We start from the raw sequence: 20665 nt of genomic DNA on the forward strand, positions 1-20665 counted from the left end.
GCTCCAAGATATTCGAGAAGTTCGCATTCATTCATTCAGCCTTGGTATTCCACAGCATACTCGGCCGCATTCCGGAGCAATCTCGCCACCTCCATTGGCCATCGGCTCCGCCAGATATTTTTATCTAGCGACTAAACGATGGCGCCGTTAATTCTACATAGTGTGCCCGACGACGAGCTATATGTCGGCGACGACGGGATACAAAGACCTTACGCGATGGTCTTTCCGCAGTATGCACCGCCGGTATCGATCAGCACAACGACACAACTGACTCAGAAACAGGCAAGACGGCTCTCTGCGCTCGAGAAAGATGACCCACGAAACAGGCTCCTTCGGCAAGTCGACGCGGCGTTCGAGGTCGAAAACCGCCACGCCAGCAAGGAGAGAAGATCCCACTATAACAGCCGCGGACAAGGTCTTCAGCAGTTGGCTTGCGAGCCAGGTTCAGAATGTGCAACAGACAAGCGCACCGGTTCAGGCGCAACGAAAATCAAACCTAGTCCCGTCCTCTTCTTCCCAAAACCTTGCGCAAACACTCGACGACAATCCCACCGCATCGCAAACCCGATTCTTCAAACAACGAGAGCCGACAGAGATAATACTACGCGGATACCGATCCGCACAGCAACAATATGCGGCCATCAACCACTACGAGCAGCTCGCCGGCAGGATATGCGAGGACTACTCGCGCGACCCGCCCGCGGAGAGCAGGCGGTACAAGTCTGAACTGCGCGACCCAGCCTTTACCCGCCGGCAGGCGTTGACTCCGGAGGAGCGTGTCAAGGTCAACAGAGCAGACAGCGGCGAGCACTGGGTCAAAGTGACGTTCGAGTCCACCGAAGCCGCCGACGCGGCCATGTTCGCCTCGCCGCAGACCGTCCTCGGCCATCTCGTCTACGCCGAGCCGTATCACGGCTTCCCCCCCGCCCGCGACGAAGCTATTCCCGACCCGTCTATCAGCGCGCCGCGGTGGTCGCCGCCACGCAGGAGCCGGCCCAGATCTCAGCTCAGCTTCGCGCAAGATCCCGACAACGTCGACTGGTCCCCGCCGCACTCGCAGACCTCATCCTCGCCTACAGCGGACACGGCGACGGTGGATTCGCAGAGGGCGACGAGCACAAGCTCCTCAAACACAGTCACCGGGCCTGTGGCAGCCGTGGACGGCAATGGAGCGGCCGTGGCTACGACACAGCCCAGCGCGGAGAGCGAGTTTTGCAGGGCCATCCCCAGCGTGCGGAAGGCTAAGCTCCTACCCATGGAACAGGCCCTGCTGCCCGGTCCGTCGTGGACGCAGCGCGTCATGAACTTTATTCCGTTTCTGAGCTGGTTTAATGGCGCCATGATTGGAAGCGAGGTGCCGCGCACCGAGACGGGCGAATTTGACTGGAATCGGGCGAGTCTGTACTGGAAACTCATGTGGTGGTTGGACTTCTTGATAAGCCTGTTTGGCGGGGAGATTCGAGATGCCGATAAGGACGACTGAGGTGGGCCACGTCGCTGGCCGGTTGTTGTTATGCTGTAATGATGGTTCTTTCCTCGAACGGTGGGAGACGCAAGTCTTAACTTGTTTTTAAGCTATCAGGGATGGCGGGTGCGGGCGTTTTTGGTCCAGAGCATTCGCATTATGTACATATCATTCTTCTTTTGCAGACCGAGACTGCTGCTAGAGGCAACCCATTTGAGATACACCCAGTTCTCAATCTGTGCGTTAAAGACGTAAAACATTGTTCTGTTATCCGTACATCGACCAAAACCATGCCTGCTTCGGTTTCCTATGAATCCCGGCCGTACAGAGTCGTGAAGTGTGAACGGTGAACTATGAAAAATGGCGGTAGTGTCATGATCAAAATCTAGTGTCCCCGGCACCCCGCATCTATGGCATCATGCTCTAACATCTGGAACGCTCCAGCTCTCTTCTCGTTGTTGCGAGTTCCTTGGGCTTGCGCCAACTGTGTCTTGTTCTTCGTCATCCGAAGGTGTCTCCTGCCTCAGCCCCTCGTTACGCCAAGGGTGCGCCTCGTAGTCATCCTCGTCCTGGTCAAGCTCGTCTTCAACGGTGCTCTCTCCATCCCGGTCGTGGCCACGCAACAGCTTCTGGTGCTCCTGTTCCCCCTTTCCCGAATCAGATGGTGATTCGCGGCCGGCGTTCTCGAGACTCTCGATCAAATCTTCCGGGTTCAACCTCAAGGGCTGCGGCTGCGGCGAGAACGGCCGCACGTTTCTCGACCGATTAAAGTCGGAAAAGACGCTGTCCGTGTCGCGATCCCTCCCTCTAGCGGCGTCCGACGATACCGCCCCAGCCAGACTCTGGTAGCGATCCGCGTCCATCAGCAGGCTATCCGAGCGCGTATGATTCGCTCCCCGCAGCGTTTCCGGCCCAGAAGTGTCAGCAAGGATGCTCTTGGGCGGCAGGATACTGAACAGCTTAGTCCCTTCGCCGGGACCAACCCCAACGCCACCGTCGGCACCCCCGCCCTTGCCAGACCCGGCAAGGGGGTCCATCTCGGCCGCGAACAGATCCACCCCTTTCTCCAACACATCTTCCAACCCGCCTCCCGTCCACCCCTTCTTCGCCAAGCTCTCAAAGATCTCCACCTCAGCCCTGACAAGACTGCAACTCGCATCCACGATCCTCGCGCTCGTCTCCTGGCTTTCCCGCAGCAGCGTCCGCGCGTGCTCGCCATGCAGGCTCGTCAGGCCATCCAACTTTGTCGTCAGCTCGACCAGATGCCCCCTGAACTTGGCCACGTCCCTCCGCCGCTGCTTGTGCAGCTTCATCCCTTCCTTCTCCAGCCGGCGGATCTCCCGGCTCTGCGCCGCCACGGCGCGCGCGTAGCCCTCCTCCTCGTCGTCCACGGCGGCCCTCCACTTGTCCAGCTCGTGCAGCAGCGGCACCTCGAAGGCGCGGTACACCGTCTCGGAGAGGATGTGCTGGTGGTTGGCCACCAGGTGCTGCAGCCCCGCGACCGTGAGCAGCGTGTCGGCCGTGCAGCTGCCTTTGGTGGTGAAGCTGTTGCTGAGCGAGGCGCCCGCCGACGGCCCGCCGATGCTGTCTGCGCGCGCCTCTTTGAGACGCGCGCATGATTCGAGGGCCGAGCCGAACGCCGAGGCGGCGGTGGAGAGGGAGGCGAGGGCGAGACGATAGGATTTGGCGCTGGCGAGGAGGTCGGCGTAGGCGGCTTGCGATTGCTCGAGGTCGGCTTTGGTAAGGACGGCGTGGGCGGGGCGGGGCGGTGGTGGGAGAGGGAGGTTGTACTGCGATAGCGGGTTGGCTGTAGAGGCGTACGAGTACGTCGGGCTCGACGGAATAGGGGGGAGCTGAGATGGTGTGGGTGAGGGGGGCGAGTTGGCCGCCATGGTTATGTTCTTGTCGTTGAAAGGTAGGCACTGAATGGTTAGACCGCCGAAGCGTTGGTTTGTTTACTTGGGAGGACGACGGCGAGGGGTAGTTTGCTGGCGCCTCGGAAACGGCATCAGGGCTCCACTTGTCCCTCTTTGTAGGGTCCAGTCACTTTTGTCAAGACAGCAAGTCCTTCCAAAATAGACAGATATTAGGCCAAAATTAACATCGCTCAATAATTTCTGGAGTTGAAAAAGTTCAGTTGAGGCAGTCTGCTGGCCCGACCAAGCTTCGAGCATGGCTTGTCCCATGTGATGCAACCGGGCCAACGGTGGGCCTTGCAAGGATGTGATAAGATAAGCTGCACGGACCATATCCGGCTGGCGGGGCGCTGGAGCCAATCGAGGCGGGTACTGTGGCATTGGATGGTGGCGCCCTTTGTGACCGCCCAAGGCATTCTCCAAAGCACATTCCGTTGCGGACACTGGCGTATAACAAAAAAAAAAAAAAAAAAAAAAAAAAAAAAAAGAATAAGAAGAAGAATAAGAAAGAAAACGACAGGTATCTTGGTCTATCTATGCATTGAAGAACGCTAAATCGCTACATATATGTGCAAATCACGACCGGGCCGTCTCGCCGCGGTCGCGAAGGAAAAGAATTATAGCTCCGGCTTAGCCTCGTTGTTGCCCAGGGCGGGCAGCCTCTCTCTTAGAAACGCCTCAACCTCGTCGAGCTCCTCCAGGCAGGCCGAGTGACCCATACCCCTGGGGCAACCAGTCAGTCAGCCACGCTGAGCACACAAGCTCTAGGGTCGACTTACTCGTAGATCTTGAACTTGGGATTGTATCCCATCCCCTTCAACAAATCGAATGACTTCTTCCCCAGCTCTATGTTCACCACCTGATCGGAGTCACCGTGGGCCATGAAGATGGGTGTTTCCTTGTTCACCTCGGGCTTAGGCACCAGGTCGGCAAACTTGAGACTCAGCAGCAGATAGGACGAGAGCGCCACGATGCCGGCAAGCTTCACCTTTGCTGTCAACCCGCTGAAGATGCTCATGGCGCCGCCCTGGCTGAAACCGCCAATGACGATCCGGTCAGCAGGGATGCCCGAGTCAATCTCCTTTTGGATCAGCTCGTGGAAGTAAGCCTGGCTCAGCAGAATGCCAGCCTCGTCCTCGTTGCGGCGGAGCGAGTCAGCGCTGCCGTCGATGGTATGCTAGGGTTGTTGTTAGCGCCCCATCCCTCTGCGATGACAGACGGTTCCAACCCACAATGTCGTACCACCCCGGCATCTTCACGCCCCAGTTGCAAGTAATTGGAATCGATGGCGCATGCGGCAAGATGAATTTGACCTCGTCGAGACGCTGCCGCCGACGCCAGTTCTCAACGGCGCCAGCCCAGCCATGACCAGTGTCGCCAAGACCGTGAATGAAGATGACGGTTGCCGTGTGCCTGGCAGTCGCCGGGAACAGGAGGGGTGGCGCCCGTATAAGTGACGGCATGACTGCGTGAGAGAGCCTTGGTGGGGGTTTGAGAGGTTTGGAGGGGTTTGTTTCTCAGTATTCGCAGGTCGCGGTTTGCAGGAAAGCGGGGCAGGAGGAAATCACCCGCAGCGGCCCTGGGTTCACCTCCCCAGGGTTCGCTTCGGGTTCGTGCTAATGGAAAGTGTGGGGCTGCGATCGTTTCAACTCTCAAATAGCGAGATCTGGGAAATAATTAGTAAATGCTTACCAAAAGAGGCCACAACCGGAATACCGAAGAGGCGAGGGCGAGAGTGTACTCCCTAGGGATGCACGTTTATCGACACCTAGTAGTATTTGAGTATCAATTTGGCGAAACATTCGTCAGCAGACACTACGAAGGCATCCAAAGTCCGTATATATAGGTAACCTCCCAATGTTTGGGCCGTGGGTGCTGAGACACCCCACCTTCTTCGTTCTTCCAACCCTAATAATCATCGTGGCTTTCATATTGCATTCATCGCTCCCGCTTGCACGCAGCCTGCCGTCCCTGATCAAGATCAAGAGCTTTTCCAATTTGTTTCGGCCGCCAAGCGAGTCGCCAAGCATGCCCAGGGCTCCTGTATACTTCTTCAGCCATGGAGGGGCAAGCAACCCAATAAGCCCCCTTTTCCAGTCAGCATTCAGACTAACACACTCCCAGCCTGACGTCCAGTACAACAAGACACACCCAGTCTACCCCGTCCTCCAATCCATTGGCAAGGAAATTACCCAAAAAGTCAAGCCCAAGGCCGTAGTAGTCTTCTCGGCCCATTGGCAAGCCGAGCCCAATGAGATCCACCTCAACAACGCCGAAGACACCGATCTCATTTATGAGTGGGTTTCCACCCCCTTTCTTTCACCCCAAATCCTCACTCCGCCACTCAAGTTAGTACTAACTCACTCTCCAGCTTCTATGGTTTCCCCCCAGAATTCTACCAAGCCACCTTTCCCAGCAAAGGCAGCCCCTCCCTAGCCTCACACATCCTCTCCCTGCTATCCTCCGCGGGCATCCGCGCCAGGGGCCTCAAGCGGGGCCTCGACCACGGCGTCTTCTCCGGCTTCAACGTGGCCTTCAACCCCCAAGAAAACCCGCTCACCTGCCCCTTGGTCCAAGTCTCCCTCTTCAACAACGAGGACCCAGACGCGCACTACGCCCTCGGGCGCGCCGTCGCCTCCCTCCGCGACGACAACATCGTCATCATCAGCACTGGCATGACCGTGCACAACCTGCGCGACATGCGCTTTGCGTGGGGGAACCCCACCCCGCTTCCGTACGTCGTGTCGTTCGACGATGCCCTGAAGGAGGCGGTCGAGGCCGACCCGGCGGTCAGACAGGAGCGGATGGCGGCCGTGACGAAGCGGCCTGATGCGAGGCAGGCGCATCCGTGGATGGACCATCTCATGCCCGTGTACATCGCGGCGGGCGCGGCCGGGGAGGATGAGGGGAATCAGATTTGGACCATGCAGGAGGCCTGCTTCGCCTGGGCACAGTACCGTTTTGGCCGGGTCCCGGAGTGAACGATTGAGACGGAACGGTTCCGGCGCGAAGTTGGGGCAAATTTTTGGCTGCTAATTATGTTGGATTCCTCGACTCCGCCGTTGGGAGTTGCGCCCCACAGTTTGGGCAACCCACCTGCTCCGTTTCTCGTTTGAGTACTTACAACTTCCGACTTCGATTTACAGCCATCACAGACTTACCATTCCTTCCACTGGAGAGCGTATCCCCCAAAGCTCGGTAGTATGTAGCGCAAAACCCTAGGCCCATTTCCTACTGACACCGACAAATCACGGGCTCGTACATACCTGCCTCTGTGCCATGGTCCTTCCGCCGCGGCACTTTCAACGAAGATGCTTCATCACTTTCTGTGGAGCGTTTGAATTTTGCAGCGCAGCAATAAGCAGGGCGGAGTCTACCGTGCCTAGCCGCATTACCAATATACAGTAGAACAGATGTCGGCACGCCAGCCGTTCCATCGGGGATCAAGACTGCACCCTGCTTCCTACGTAGATTCTACGACACTCGCCTGTCAAGGATGCCAGAGGAGGGATTTACGAGTCGAGTAATCAATAGCCAGGGCCTTGTTTTTTCCAAGCTGTGATCCCCTCTACAAATACCAGCAATTCGCGATGCCTTATCAATTGCTTGGCCTCGGCGCCACAATTCTCATGCAGCTTCCAACAACCCGTCATGCTCATAATAGGCCTGCATTCTAACGTACTTATCCACCAAGTGCTCAATATCCATCTTCGCAAAAAATTCCTGTCGATCCGCAGACAAGTCAAATTCCACGCTCTCCAGATCCAAAACCATGATTTTCCCATTCACAAGCCGAAAGTTGGACAAGTTGGCGTCTTCATGGTGCACGCCAAAGGCGTGGAGTGCTCGGTAGCATGGTTGCAGTAGGGCTGGCAGCTCCTCCAACCGCAGCGTTGCACCCTCAGGCGAAGACATCGACACACCTCCAAGATACTCGAGAATCATAGCTCTTGTCCCGTTGTAGTGCAGGCAACCGTAAAATGTCGGAATAACCACACCTTGCAGGGGTTTAAGCCGATCGTATGCCTTGATTTCGGTATCAAACAGCTCCTTCATAATCTCTTCGTCGCCCTGTTTCTGTTGTTTGAGGACCACATGGTCAGGAAGAAACCATTCGGGAAGGGCGATCCGGGCCCAAGACTGGATAAAGTTAGGGAGGAGCCTGACAGCGGATCTAATCAAGCTGGCCACTTTCGATGGGCGAATATACAGTTCGAGGACATGCGGGTGGAGGCGGGAAAGGCCGGCAGCAAGGGCAGAGATGTGTCGTGTCCTAAACCAGAAATGCTTCCCCGACCCCAGGATGTTAATAAAGCACTCTAAATGAAGTCCAAGAATGTCTTACTTACCACAGGCGTTGTCGGAGACCTAGGTTCAGCGGTCGCAAGCCGAGTAGCTGAAAGGCGGTAGTGCTTTGGCTCCAGGGGACGTCCAAACCTAGGTAGCACAGTCCCATACTTGCTAACTGGAGGTGGTGGTGGCTGTGGGGTTTCATTATCCATCTCCTCGGCTTGGGTCTGAGGTGCATGAGGAAACTGGGATGCAAGAGGGTAAACAAGGTTGGGGAGCTTTTTGGGATTTGCGCGTTAGCCTTAGGATATTATTATTGCACGTGACCCGATGGCTAGCCGTGAAAGTACAGTCCGTTGGGAGCCTGAATATACTGTATACAACGTAAGGGTACGTTGTCTAGATGCAGCTTGTTAGTGTTGCTTGTTAGTGTTCCTTGTTAGTGTTCCTCGTTAGTGTTCCTCGTTAGTGTTGACTGTTGGTTGTTGCCTAGTCAAGTTCAAGAGACGTCGCGGAGTCGATCCCTGATATCTCGTCGTGGATTCCCATCTTGCAAGTTGCCTCGTCCCTCGTTTGTGACGCTGGACTGAACTATCGCCGTTACAATGCCTTCTGCTGGCGAGCTCATCCTTCAGCACTCGAAAAACGTGGTCGACAACCCTAATTACACTTCCTCTACAAATAAACCCTGGGCTCAAGCATATGCACCAATGCAAAACCTCACAGTTCGCAGCACGGTCGACCAAGGAGGCATCACTCATGCTTCGTTTGATATGGCGTTTCTTCCACTCTACGAGGACGAGGAGGAGAAGCGTTTTCAAGAGCCTGCTCACCTGCCAAACGACAGGTTCTGGAGACTTGAGACTGAAGCCGACGTGGAGCATTGGTGGCACACCGAGATATCCGACATCGTTTTGGCCGCGTGGGCTCGATGCCCTGCGATCGTTCAAACCTGCCATACCGCACCACTGAGAGATATCAATGTCTCTGAAACTGTAGACTCTACCTACGGTGTGTACGTCGGCAACCAGCGATATCCCGTAGTAATCGGCGAGATGAAACGAAACTTGATCAACGGAAGCCGGTGGCAATCTGGTGATTTAGGTTCGGCACAACAGAAATTGGCGCGAGAGCTTCGTGGGTGAGTTTGTTCTATTTCTGATTCCTGTTTCTATACCTATTTCGGTTGAGGAAAAGGATCAACCTAGAAAGCTCTAATAGCCTCTAATTCGAATTTCAACAGGTACGCGGATAAGTACCAATGTCCCCAAATGTTCTGTTGGGACGGCGATATTCTCCTGATCCTCCAGTTTCGGGCACGCAAACCTGAGCATATCCGGAATGCCGATTGCCCGATTGACAGTTGGGTCATTCCCATTAAGAACTCTACATGCACATTTCGGTATGCGCTCTACAGACTCATGGTCCAGGGATTCCGCAGGTGCCAAGCCCTCGCTGTGCAAACACCTCTCCAGGTTGGCACCTTGACGGAGCATAGACGAGAGTTCTTTACTGGGCGGCCGATTTGGAAAGTCGATGGCCAATCTTCTCTCACGCATCCCGAGGGCTATGTTCGCTTGGCCGACGGAGCCACCGGGGCATTGTATTGGGGTCACCCAATGATAGAGGAGGATGTAGTACAGGAGACTGGAGCTTTCTGGCAGTAAAGATTAAGATACGCCAAAACCACCAATAGTACCGGTATAAGTGCCGATTACCTGCTTGTTCTCCTCCTCCTCCTCCTCCTCCTCCTCCTCTTCTTCTTCTTCTTCTTCTTCTTTTTTTCTTTTTTTCTTTTTTTCTTTTTTTCTTTTTTTCTTTTTTTCTTTTTTTCTTGTTACCCGGCTTTGTAGGGCGGTTTGGACCAGGTTCTGGGCCGTGTTCTCTGGGTACGCCGCTAGGCCGCCGCTCAGCAAGGCCTACTCGTCACGCACGATGATGTCGAGGGATTCGCTCCGTGCACGTCTGAGACTATTTTGGAGAGGTTTCAAATTCGGTAGTTTTATATGGGAAAAGCTCCGGGATAACTTCAACCAAGCCGGAACAGACCGACAATATATGCCCGCTCGTGTGCAGGAGTGTCATACACTCCTCTTAGGTCCTGTCCCCCCCATCATCAGTATTTGACGGCCAGTACCTCCTGATCTTTGTGTTTCAAGCTCAAACTATTCAACATATCTAGCTGCAAAACTGCCGAGTCACCGGCCTTCTTTTCTTAAGCACTTATGCAGTATGAATGCGTGGTGATTCGGTGTAGCCAAAAGGTACACAACAATACACAAGCGATGTTTCCTTCAAAGGATACTTCAAAATGAGTGTTGAATTGCTTACTGAGGGACTCCTCAAGTTCCTACAAATGAGTGTCTATTACTGCTCCTGGATCATCCCGTCCTTAGTGCTCCAGCTCACCGGGTATCCACCGCCACAGACTCCACGATACCATCAAACATCGCACATAACCACAAGTAGTCATCAACCTCCCCCATCCCCGGCCCCCTGATCTATCACCTTCGACATAAGCGTATCCGACACCTTCGGCCGAGCAGAGACCTGTCGTGCCGCATGTGACAGGTAGTTCTGGATAAAGTGACAGTTACAAATTGGCGTGCCTCAGCAGCTCGTGCTTGAGTTGGAGCACCTCATCGTGCAGCGAGCTGGCGCCAAAAGCACCACGGCACAGGTAGGGAATGGTTCACGGCCTTATAGAAGCATCTACAAGGCTCCAAGTTTCTCGGCGGCCAAACAGAGATGCATAAGATAGTCGCTCTTCCCAGTCCCTATTACTAGAAAGATGTTGAAATACTCCTCCATCCTTACGGCATTACCCGCTATAATGTCGAGCCCGAGACCTTCTTACTCGATTCGGCTTACCGGCTCAAAGCCATTGATTTTTCAGGTTCATCTTTCGAGGGCATAGTATGGTCTGCTTTTGAGAGCACCAGGTTCTGTCTACCACGGTCCTGGGATGACGAATCAACCGTTAGGACCGACCTTCCCGCCCTAGGTTCCACCATCTACGAGATCATGACCGGCAGGAAACCTTACGATGATCTCCCTGATGACGAGGTTGAGGCTAGGCACTCTCAGCAAATCTTACCGGCTGTGCAATCAGTTTATTGTGGACAAGTAATCATCGCTTATTGGCGCGGCGAAATCAGCACTGCAAAGGAAGCAATGGCATTGATCCAAGTCGAAATGGAAAAAGTCCGGTAACATCTTCCTTGTCTATGCCACTTCAGCTCTTCGCTATCTACACCGACTCTCGGTCTAAGTTCGATTGTGCCTTTCATCGTTGCACTGCTGGCAATGGTCTCGCCTTATAGACGACCCCATCGTTTGCTTCTTCAGTTACAGGTAGGTATCATCTACACAATCAAACCCGCGAGTTTCAGCCTCAGCACATCTCTCGGTTTTAACCCATATGTCCTCCGTGTGCCCGCAATCGTAAATACATTTTGAGATGTATAGTACTTACGCATTTGTAATAGCTCGGTTAGCAAAAAGACAAAATATTATCTCTGTTTAGGTAGACCTTGCTTTCCCCTATAGCAATACGGTTCTATGCTCAAGTGGAAACCCGTAGAAGTCTAGGGTGTTGTACTAGTGACGCGAGGCGATATAAAATCCAAGTAGATAGGACTAACTGTATGTTGACAACTGGAAGTGTGACAGGAAGGCGAGCGGATTCTCCGATGGGAAATAGAGTCGGGACGTTATCAATGTGGATATATTGAGCATATAAGTGTGATGTACACTTATGAAAACATACACGCCAATTACTTCGCATTCATACGGCGCTGTCCAACGCCTTAATAGGCAACTGACTAACAACAAGAGCCAGCTAGGCGACGGATTACCCCCACTCTGATACATCTCCACGACCCACATGAGTCTTAAAGAAACACCAAAAGACAGTGCTGGGTCATCTCGATCTGAAGGCTGACTGCGTGCTTGCTCAAGGCAGTGACTTGGGGAGTTGAATGGCTCGTCACGTCGTCTTTCCCCTTTTATTAACGTGCAGAGAGTCTGCCACGACTTGGTCTTCGAACCCACACCCGAATAAGGAGTCAACAGGCAGCAAGGGCCCATCGACGGAACGAACCCCGCTGGCCAACAAGATGATTTCGTGACGTACTGACAACGTTTACGGACCACGACTTCCTCGAGCCAACGGCGGCTGCCCAATGGCCAGCTCCTTGCCGCAGCGGCCGCATTTGTCGTGCCAGATACATTTGTTATATCCACAAAAGCAGTTGGCGTACTCGAGTGTCTTAGTCAGGGATTCTGCCGGCCGTTTTGTCACTGCTGGATTCGCCAGAACTCAATATGAGTGCATATAAAGGGATAAGAATACGATCTCTCACAACTGCTGCACAAGCAAGCTAAACGTCTGAGACATTTGAATATTCTTGTCTGCTGTCTGCTGCCTGCTGTCTCCTGTCTGCTGTCTGTTGCGAGAGAAAGTGCTAACAGACTCCTACCACAGCCAATCACGAAGAGCCGCCCAACATCCTGCTGTCTGAATGAAATGTTCCTGAGTACGGTACCCACGGCGCAAGTCTCACCGTGCAAAGCACATCAATGCCCCGCCGCTGATGACTCTACTGCTTGAGCTTATGGACGCCACTATGCAACAAGTCTCACCGAGAAAGGCTGCTGTAAGGCGATCCTATCCGTATGAGGGCCGAGGCAGAGTTTCAGATAATAGCTCCACTAACTGGTCTATGAAGGCGCTTGTACTTACTAAGCGCCTCCATCTCCACCACATTCTTGTAAGGCTCCTATATCTCCTCCCCACCTTTCTACTTCAAAGAAGTTCTAGGCCGCCGCTGCCCAGCTTTCTGTTGTAACAAACTCCACTACCTCCGACTCTTCCTCTCTAACATCGTTAACTACTAATGGTGTTCGAGATTCCTTATACGATTACTGAGCCCTGCGAGAGGGGTTAATTAGTCTTGAGCTTAGTGTGATACCTGATCTCAATAGCTCTAGGATTGGAAACTGCCCGGCAATCGCGAGCTAAGAGAGTCTTTTCCCCTTTAGATAGCAGATTTTTGTATTATTCTCGGACGTATATCTCGTCTTTTAAGAAATTGGCTTAGTGTTTTGCTGTAGTGTCCTCATCCTTCAGTTGCAAACATTGTGCTCCTCTGTCTCGTCGAGTAGTGCCTTTTGAATAACGAAACAGAACGTTTACTCTCCGCTGCCTGGTAGTCTACTCCGCGTTCTCCATATAAGTCCAAGGTAAACTGCAGTTGCAAAGTAGCTACCGCGTCTACTATAGCGCGCTTATGGACAACCTCTTATAGGAAACTTAACCCTCACAAGCTCTATCAATGTTGTATGCACCTTGACATGACTACCCCTGTGTTATAAACCACTATGTCATGGATCTCGAAGAGCTGGTTCTATTGATAAAGGAATCTACAGGGTAAGCCAATTTGTGGTGGTAAAGCCGGCCGATACACCCCCCTCCCCCGATATAATAATGAAGTCAACTCCCGACAACTTAGCCGATATTACGTTCACTTTAATGGGACCGCCACCACTAGAGAGGCCGTAAAGAGAACTATCTAACGGTATTAATATTGTACGTCCTACTGAGTTGGGGAGAAACTGTCCCAAGGGGACACGATCGCTCTGATCAGAGGGCCACACTTACTGGAATGACGCTCCGGGAGCTGGGACTTACCGACGGCTCATTTTCCTTTTGCACCATAGGTAGGGCCGCCCTGGCCATTGCTCCTTAGACAGAGGAATACTCTTTCCCACACCTGTTGCAGGCTAATTGACGTGCTTTCTTTGCGTGCAAAGTGATCTCCCTCTGACCAGAGGGAGCTCTATCTACACATGTTGTTTTGACTTTGTTTAGGCTGCAGGGACCCGATTTGTGGTGGTGTCGCCTGGCCTGTCTTGTCTATCTTGTCTGTCTGGTATTTGGCCGTCTTTGCCCTCCCCCTTGTTTTGGTGGGTATGTGGGTGTAGATGTGTGTTTCTGCACCATTCCAATCCATCGCTGAGAGCCGCAAATCGTCGTCGGATCGTAGCTTTCTTTCGAGAGGCCAAAATCCCCGTATTTGACAACGATGTTGCCGTCGTACCGAAACTGGACGAGTATATTACTCGGCTTAATGTCTCGATGGACAATCGGCGGATGGACCGTCTCGCCAAGAGACATCATGTGACTCTACATCCCCTTCTGAGGATCGTTGTCTGTTGCTCACAACTGGCTACCAGGTTCGGAGCACAGAACGCAAATGATGCCCACCCTTCCCGCCCAGTCGACCTTGACCAAGTCGCGGCACGACTACGTGAAATCTCTGCCGACACAGACAAGTCACCCCGGCCTTCATTCTAGGAGCCACGCCGTGAGAGATCTCCTACTAAAGAGATAGGCCTTGAGGCACATACGAAAACGGTGGAGACGGTAGCTTACAACAACATTGTTAACGATGGCGGCCGGCCGGTATATCCGATCAATCTCCTTGACCACGTCTCCCCAACACCCCGAGACATATCGTGAGATCCTGCGGCCTTGGCAAGGAGGGTGGCCGGATCTAGACCCGCCCCGCTGGGAATGGGTGTTTCGGAGACAACTGGAGACGTGGAAACCTTTCCGCGACTGGCAGTAAGACAACAGACGGCTGTTGAACGAGGAGGAAGCAGAACACGCTGTTGCACCCGCCGGGAATGGCGCCGCTCCCAACCGGGTGTGGCGCCAATGGCCAGTAGTGTAAACAAGGCTTAACGGCCGTCACAACCAAGGTTAGATATCGCTAGCTGATAGCCCTAACTCACGCTAAGGTTGGACCTCGCAGGTCGATGACCTCACGCATCGAGTCCGAGTGAGTTAGACTCATGTAAGGCTACTGGGTGAAAACCTTTTCATCGTCCCTCGATCGGACAATTACAGACACTTTCTCCCGTTGTCACAAGCCACAGCTCTCACGGAACGTACTGTCAAAATCTTTGCATCTCCATCACCATCAATCGTCGAACTACCTTTATCATGACGAACATGTTACACTGGTTTTCCTTTCCAGCCGAGATACGCCTCATTATCCTGGAATTACTTGCGCAGGAAAACCGCGGCCTGTCTTCTTACGCTTCAGTCTGCAAAGAGTGGATGGAAGTCATCGAGAAGAAGAACTTCTGTCGACTGAAACTGCGGCCATCCTGCCTAGATGACTTGGAACACATGGTCAGTCGACGGAGGAGGCTTGTACGGCACATCTGGCTGAACATAGAACTCCGACCATACACCTGTCGGAGTTGCCAATGGACCGAGTCCTCATCGTGGATGTCAAGCAATAACACCATCATCAGTCGAGCGATCTCGAAACTCTTTACCATCTTAGCGACCTGGAGCGTAGCCGGCGATGGTTTGACTTTGGAACTTAGCGCACAATCCCCTAGCGACACGAAACACTGGTTCAAGAACTGCTATTTCGGAACCGACGATGAAGATGGAGATGTCATTCTCGAATCCGAAAACCGGGTGCAGGAACGTATACACGATCCAAGACATGGCTGGGTCGACGGCCAACAGGTCACCGCTCCTAGCCAATCTTCTGTGCAGCGACTCTACGAGTGGGTTAGGTTGAGTTTCCGGGAAGAACTCCCTACACTTCATGTAGTCACGAAGCTTGTACTATGCCGACAATGCCGTCGTCGGTTTAACTACAGAGCTCTGACGCTTCTGTTGGATAAGCTTCCTCGGCTGGAATGTATAGTCTATGAGCCATGGCAAGCATGGGATAGAATGGAACAACGGTGGCATGACGAGGGTAAGCAACTATATTAATATCAAGCACCCCTAACCCCTAACTCCTAACCCTATAACCGCATTATACGTTTCTCGGACGGAAAGGTTCTGGTTATTAACGTCTATAACTCTAGAATATCGGACCATGATCGAGGCGCATTTACCAAAAAGGCTCAAGAGACTGTCAATCTTCGAAGACTACAACGACGACTTTATCGCGCTCTTCCAGGGAGCGTCGCTTCTCCAGGCCGACCCTATCCGGATCACGGAACCTAGGGTCGGTGCGGCTCTTGCGTATAGAAGCCTCGACCTCGAACAACTCTCCGTCTCGTTCATGGTCGATGCTCAGCATTTCTTCCGAGCGCGTCAGCCACTATGACGTTGGAGCCACCTGCAATCTCTAGTCCTCACGTCGCGACTCCTCACTCGAACGGTAGGCCGTAGGGACGTTTGCGATCTCTTGAAAGATGCTGCGACAGCTGCACTTTACATGCCAAAACTGCATACTATGGCCCTATGGAACGGTGGGAAGGGAGAAGCGCACGCATTCATATACCGTCGTGATTTTGAGAAGCCTTCGATTATCTGGCGTAGTACTTGGGCCGTGAAGCTGGAGCCTAGTGTAATCCAGGCTTGGGAAAGGGTCGCCTCCAAGTATACTCCATACTCACTTCAGTTTGAAAGCGAACTGCTGTGTTGCGGTATCATCGGCTCCCACGGCAACGCTATTTGTCAGTTGGGCTTGCCCTGTGAAGTGGTTGATCCTATATCATTATGGCAGATTCGAAAGGAAGGGTCGATGGGCCGGAGCAGAACTGTACCATAGTTAGAATGAGACTTCCTTCAGCCGTTAGTCGCGAGCCCTTGCTACTCACCGATTACATGCGTGGATCACCTTCCTAACATCGCCGGTAGTTCTTCGGTCCCCTCAGCACGTGGGAAGAGGTTCTGTGCTGAGATCTTGGCCGCGGCAGTGCCCTGTATAGCCTAGTCTCTTGGGTGCCCACCACATCCCTGGGCCGCTGATTCAACGTCGTCAGCGTCAGCGCTATTTACATACATGTCCCCTCGCTGTTCATGGCAGCTACAGCTTCTATCCTCCGGGCGTCGCTAACGCCACTTCCGTCGCCGGCCTCTTTCACTTATACGTCGTCTTTCGCGGACTAGGAGGTCTTGCGCGGGGAATCCACGACCCTCCTTCATGGCTTGTTGCACGGTTCATGCTTGAGAAAATGCCTTGGCCAAGGTTTGGGCAGACGGGGCCGCTGTTGTCTCCCCAAAGAGCATTGCGGCAAGTCCCATGGATACAGTGGAAATCAGGCATCTCCAGGAGGGACCTTCCGGTGATGTACTTTGATCAGTATCTTCGATTAACTGGCGGATGTCGTCCGCGTGTGGGGGTCATTACAAAAGAACATGCCCCCCTATTGGCCTACTGTAGTAGTAGAAGCGCAAGTAGGCAGGTTTGTGTGCGCCACCTGGACCGCTGCGGCGCCTGCTCACCCAAGCAGTGATATCCGAGTCATTGGTAAGTAGTACAAAGTGGTATCCCATCAAACGCCATCCACTCCGTCCCAGTACCCTTTCCCCCGCCTCCCAAACAACTCTCAAATAGCCCATTTATACATCCCTCTCCTTCTTAGGGTTGTCGTTTTACAAAGCATAATTCTCCGTATGCAGAAAGATCTCCTCCAACATGTCGTCCCCCCAAATCTCTGCCTGCAGCCTGGCCACCGTATTCGCCACGCCTACTCTCATCGACGGCGGGCCGCATACGAACACGGCCGTCCTCCTACCGAGGACACCCCGTCCATCCGGGCCTCCCGTGGCCCACTCCTTGAGCATGTATCCGAGGTCCGGTCGCCCGTATTCCACGCTCCAGCCGCCGTCGATCTCGTGGGGGATGGGGAAAGCAAAGCGCATGAGCGACCGCTGGAACTCGGTCGGCGTCTCGGGGAAGCCAAAGTCGAATCCCGACGGCGGGCCAAAGGTGCTGGTGGGCCTTGGACGGTTGGCACCGCCTACGTCGGTGCGAAGGTGTGCTAGTTCGGGCGGACGGAGCCCGGGCGTCGATGCCGGTGCCGGTGCCGGCGCTGGTGCTGTAGAGGATGAAGGATCGCTGCTGCTTCCGGCCGCTTGGTAGTCTATGGCCGTGTCGGTTATCGCGGTGCCTGCTTGGCTTAAACGGGGGTCTGCTTCGGTCAGGATTTGGCTGTACCGTTGTCTTGCCGCCGGCGGGGCGTAGTTGAAGTAAGGTGTCTGGTCGCCGCGCGGGCCGATGGGCCGGAAGTGGAATTCGCCATCCTTCTTTGAGCTGTTGGTGCTCGCGGGCTTGCCATCGCTGGTGGTTGGCTCGGCAGACTTGGAGTCACTGTCACGGCCTTCGAGTTTGCGGAGTGTGTCCTCAGCGATCGACGCTCTGTTCTTCTGGGGAACACTGGGCGGCGGTCCGGGTGGCGGCGGGGGGTATGTGTGAGGTTGGAGATACTTTTGCTGTGGCAGGGCTGTGATGCGGTCTTCGTCCTCGGCGCGTAGTTCGCGCTCCCTCTCAGGGTCGCCTTGCGCCTCGGCCATAATCAAGGCGCTATTGCGTTTGCTTGCGATGCCCGCTACGAACCCATCAAGCTTGTCGTGGAATATGTTGCTGAGGGGTCTAGGGACGCGGCCATGGCGAGCATTATCCGTCGACTGCCTCACCGAAGCGGTGACAAAGAACTTGCAAGTAACACTCTCTGGAGGCGCCGCCTCGCGGCAGATGCGCAGCTCCTCGCGGAACCAGTCCATGGCCTCGAGTCGCTTTAGCGACCACACCACCACGATTTTCTTGGTGATGGCCTTCCCATCGCGCATGCGCTTGATCAGATTCAAGAGCTGCGACATCAGCGAAGTGATTCCGCTACCACCTGCGATCAGGATGCACGTATCGAAAGCCGCCAGTTCGCGCCGCATCCCACCATAGGGACCATCGAGGAACGCGCGGTATGTGTGGAAGGGACCCTTGTCAATCGCCGTCTCGAGCACCTTGCGCGTGAAGCCACCGTATGGGCGGAAGACGAGCACGCAGTCTCGGTACTCCTCCCCGTATTCGGAAGGGAAATCTTCGCTGCAAAGTGACGAGATGGTAAAGGGGTGGTTCTCGAAGAGCGAGATGCCTGGCATGCGTAGATAGACGTACTGGCCAGGTTTCCACCGCATCTGCGTCGGAATGGTGATCTTGATGGCGTTCTCCGTCATAATGTTAATGGCTGCTTCGTCCCCGATCAACCATGCCATGCGCCACGGCCGAGCCCAGTTTAGCTTAAAGAGTCGTAGAACATTGCAGAAGACGATGATGCCGATCGACGCGAACAGATAACCCCATGACATGAGGAAGTTCTTGGTGTGCCAGAAGAGAACGGCAAGGTAGATGTAGCCGACCGGGGCGTGGAGGAGTGAGAAGATTTCGTAGGCTGCCCTGCGGATGGCGGGCAGCGAGGCGACGCAAAGCCAGCACAGCGGGACAAGGCAAGCAATTCCCGATCCGTAGATGATTCCGCTTCCGGGCGGAAAGAGTACCTCAAACACCTCCATACCACCATCCTCCCAGACAGGCTGGATATAGAATGGGACGGTGTGGACAAGGGAGAGAAATAGACAAAGATAGCCCAGCCAGCGGTGGAAGACATTGAGGCGTTCGGGACCAATGCCAGTGATGAGGGTGAGTACGTTTGCCTTGGTCGCCGTGGCAAAGATCCAGGGTGTCATGGCAACGGCCATCATGCCGGAGCGAATGGCCAGGGGTGGCGATCCGAATCGGATGCTCTGCCAGTACAGCGGCTGCTGCAGGAAGCAGTACACGGTCACGAACGACAGGGCGATGAAGACGCAGCCCAGTACGGCGATAGAGGAGAAGGTGAACCGGTGTTTCCTCCACACGATATCCGGGATCGGGCGGTAAAAGACCCATCGGAACAGGGCGAGTGTGTCGTTGACGAAGCCGACAGACGAGAAGTGCGCTTTGGGCTTAAAGTTCTTTTTCTCGGTTGGAGGTTCGTCCGGAAAGAAATGTCGCCTTGATTCCGCCGCTGTCGCCCCCGTGGCCAATGCCGCCGACCTGTCCCATTCCGGATCCAACGAGTACAGATTGTGAAAGTGCTGTTCCATCTCCTGCTTGTAGATGGCTTGTCGAATCTTGTCCTGCCAGTAGTGCCATATCCTCACAAACACGGCCAATCCTCCCAGCACCAAAGCAAAGTACGTCCATCCTAACCCATACTTGCCGGACTGAGACCACGGATCTTCCCTAAGTGCCTGTACGAGACCAGCGGGACTGTTTGGCTCGAGGGGAATGTTGATTCGTTTGGTGAGTTCGGTTAGGGCGCGCGAGGATGCGAGCACAGCGCTCCGCAGCGCTGGTTGAACATACGAAGCCATACCCTGCGGTTGCGTGCGCGCGGACGCGACTGAGGTGGTTGTGAATTGTTAGCCCCGGGGGCGCTTCCGGCCCCGAATCCCACTACCGCGACACGAGATATCACGGGCCGCGAGGCGGAGCGGCCGTCGATGCTATCGCGCCGGGGAGATAAACCCCCAATTGTGAGCGTTAGAGACCGTGGGGCATATAGGGGATGGCCATTGAGGAAGAGAGCGAAGAACTAAGAATGGCGGGCCACAAGCGGGAAGGAGCCGGGAAGGTGGGATGGGGCCGGCGCCGCAGGAGGGAGGCGTGGAGATATACACCGGATTTCCAAATGCTGGGGGGGGTGTGGTGCGTCCTGGAACCTGGGGGTGAGCCGTGCTTGGCTCTCTTTTCCAGCAACCCGAACTGGGATAAACGATATTACAATAGCGCCCAGTAAAGCTGCAATCCCGTCACACTGGATGGGTGGAAACCGTATCGCCGGGTGCGACGGGTTTCTTCGCGCGAAGCTCGGGTTTTCCGATCTTAGACAATCAGAACGGGCGCCCAGATGTGGATTCGCGAGGAAGAGAATCACTCACATTAAAGCTTCAGCGGTTGAGTGGGCTTTGATATTGGATGGTGTGTGCGACGTGAGCAATGCCCGCAGTAGCACACTGCATATCACACGGTAGATGTTCGATAAGTCGGTTGACCTTGCTCGGCAGCCCTGCAAGAGCGGGCGCTAGGTTCTCGGGCCCTTGGAGGGGAAACTGGGCCGGTCTTGCTCCCAGTGATCTGCGAGGTCTCGGCAGCTGTGATGGCGGTCTCTGAGGGCTGAGTTCGGGATT

General features: G+C 54.3%; 6 protein-coding genes across 6 annotated transcripts; 3 read left to right on the plus strand and 3 right to left on the minus strand.

Moving 5' to 3' along the window:
- Positions 1-138: 138 nt before the first annotated feature.
- On the plus strand, positions 139-1483 carry NUP53 (Nucleoporin nup53; the record flags this gene model as incomplete). Its single annotated transcript, XM_071057790.1, has 2 exons — positions 139-230; positions 283-1483. The coding sequence occupies 2 exons, from the start codon at positions 139-141 to the stop codon at positions 1481-1483; spliced, it is 1293 nt and encodes a 430-aa protein (XP_070913891.1).
- Positions 1484-1881: 398 nt separating this feature from the next.
- Positions 1882-3357, minus strand: MFIFM68171_02369 (Phospholipid-binding protein; the record flags this gene model as incomplete). The annotated part of the gene is made up of 1 exon (XM_071057791.1): positions 1882-3357. The coding sequence occupies one exon, from the start codon at positions 3355-3357 to the stop codon at positions 1882-1884; it is 1476 nt and encodes a 491-aa protein (XP_070913892.1).
- A 641-nt stretch (positions 3358-3998) lies between these two features.
- MFIFM68171_02370 (Acyl-protein thioesterase 1) lies at positions 3999-4844 on the minus strand (the record flags this gene model as incomplete). Its single annotated transcript, XM_071057792.1, has 3 exons — positions 3999-4104; positions 4161-4558; positions 4614-4844. The coding sequence occupies 3 exons, from the start codon at positions 4842-4844 to the stop codon at positions 3999-4001; spliced, it is 735 nt and encodes a 244-aa protein (XP_070913893.1).
- Positions 4845-5238: 394 nt separating this feature from the next.
- On the plus strand, positions 5239-6362 carry MFIFM68171_02371 (Ferrous iron binding protein; the record flags this gene model as incomplete). The annotated part of the gene is made up of 3 exons (XM_071057793.1): positions 5239-5448; positions 5506-5678; positions 5753-6362. 3 exons carry the CDS (start codon positions 5239-5241, stop codon positions 6360-6362), a joined length of 993 nt encoding a protein of 330 aa, XP_070913894.1.
- Positions 6363-14689: 8327 nt separating this feature from the next.
- On the plus strand, positions 14690-15815 carry MFIFM68171_02372 (F-box domain-containing protein; the record flags this gene model as incomplete). The annotated part of the gene is made up of 2 exons (XM_071057794.1): positions 14690-15458; positions 15571-15815. The coding sequence occupies 2 exons, from the start codon at positions 14690-14692 to the stop codon at positions 15813-15815; spliced, it is 1014 nt and encodes a 337-aa protein (XP_070913895.1).
- A 1274-nt stretch (positions 15816-17089) lies between these two features.
- Positions 17090-19849, minus strand: MFIFM68171_02373 (ferric-chelate reductase (NADPH); the record flags this gene model as incomplete). Its single annotated transcript, XM_071057795.1, has 1 exon — positions 17090-19849. One exon carries the CDS (start codon positions 19847-19849, stop codon positions 17090-17092), a length of 2760 nt encoding a protein of 919 aa, XP_070913896.1.
- Positions 19850-20665: the final 816 nt, after the last annotated feature.

The sequence above is a fragment of the Madurella fahalii genome, assembly GCF_045866475.1.
Source record: "Madurella fahalii IFM 68171 DNA, scaffold_1, whole genome shotgun sequence".
Classification (NCBI taxonomy): domain Eukaryota; kingdom Fungi; phylum Ascomycota; class Sordariomycetes; order Sordariales; genus Madurella; species Madurella fahalii.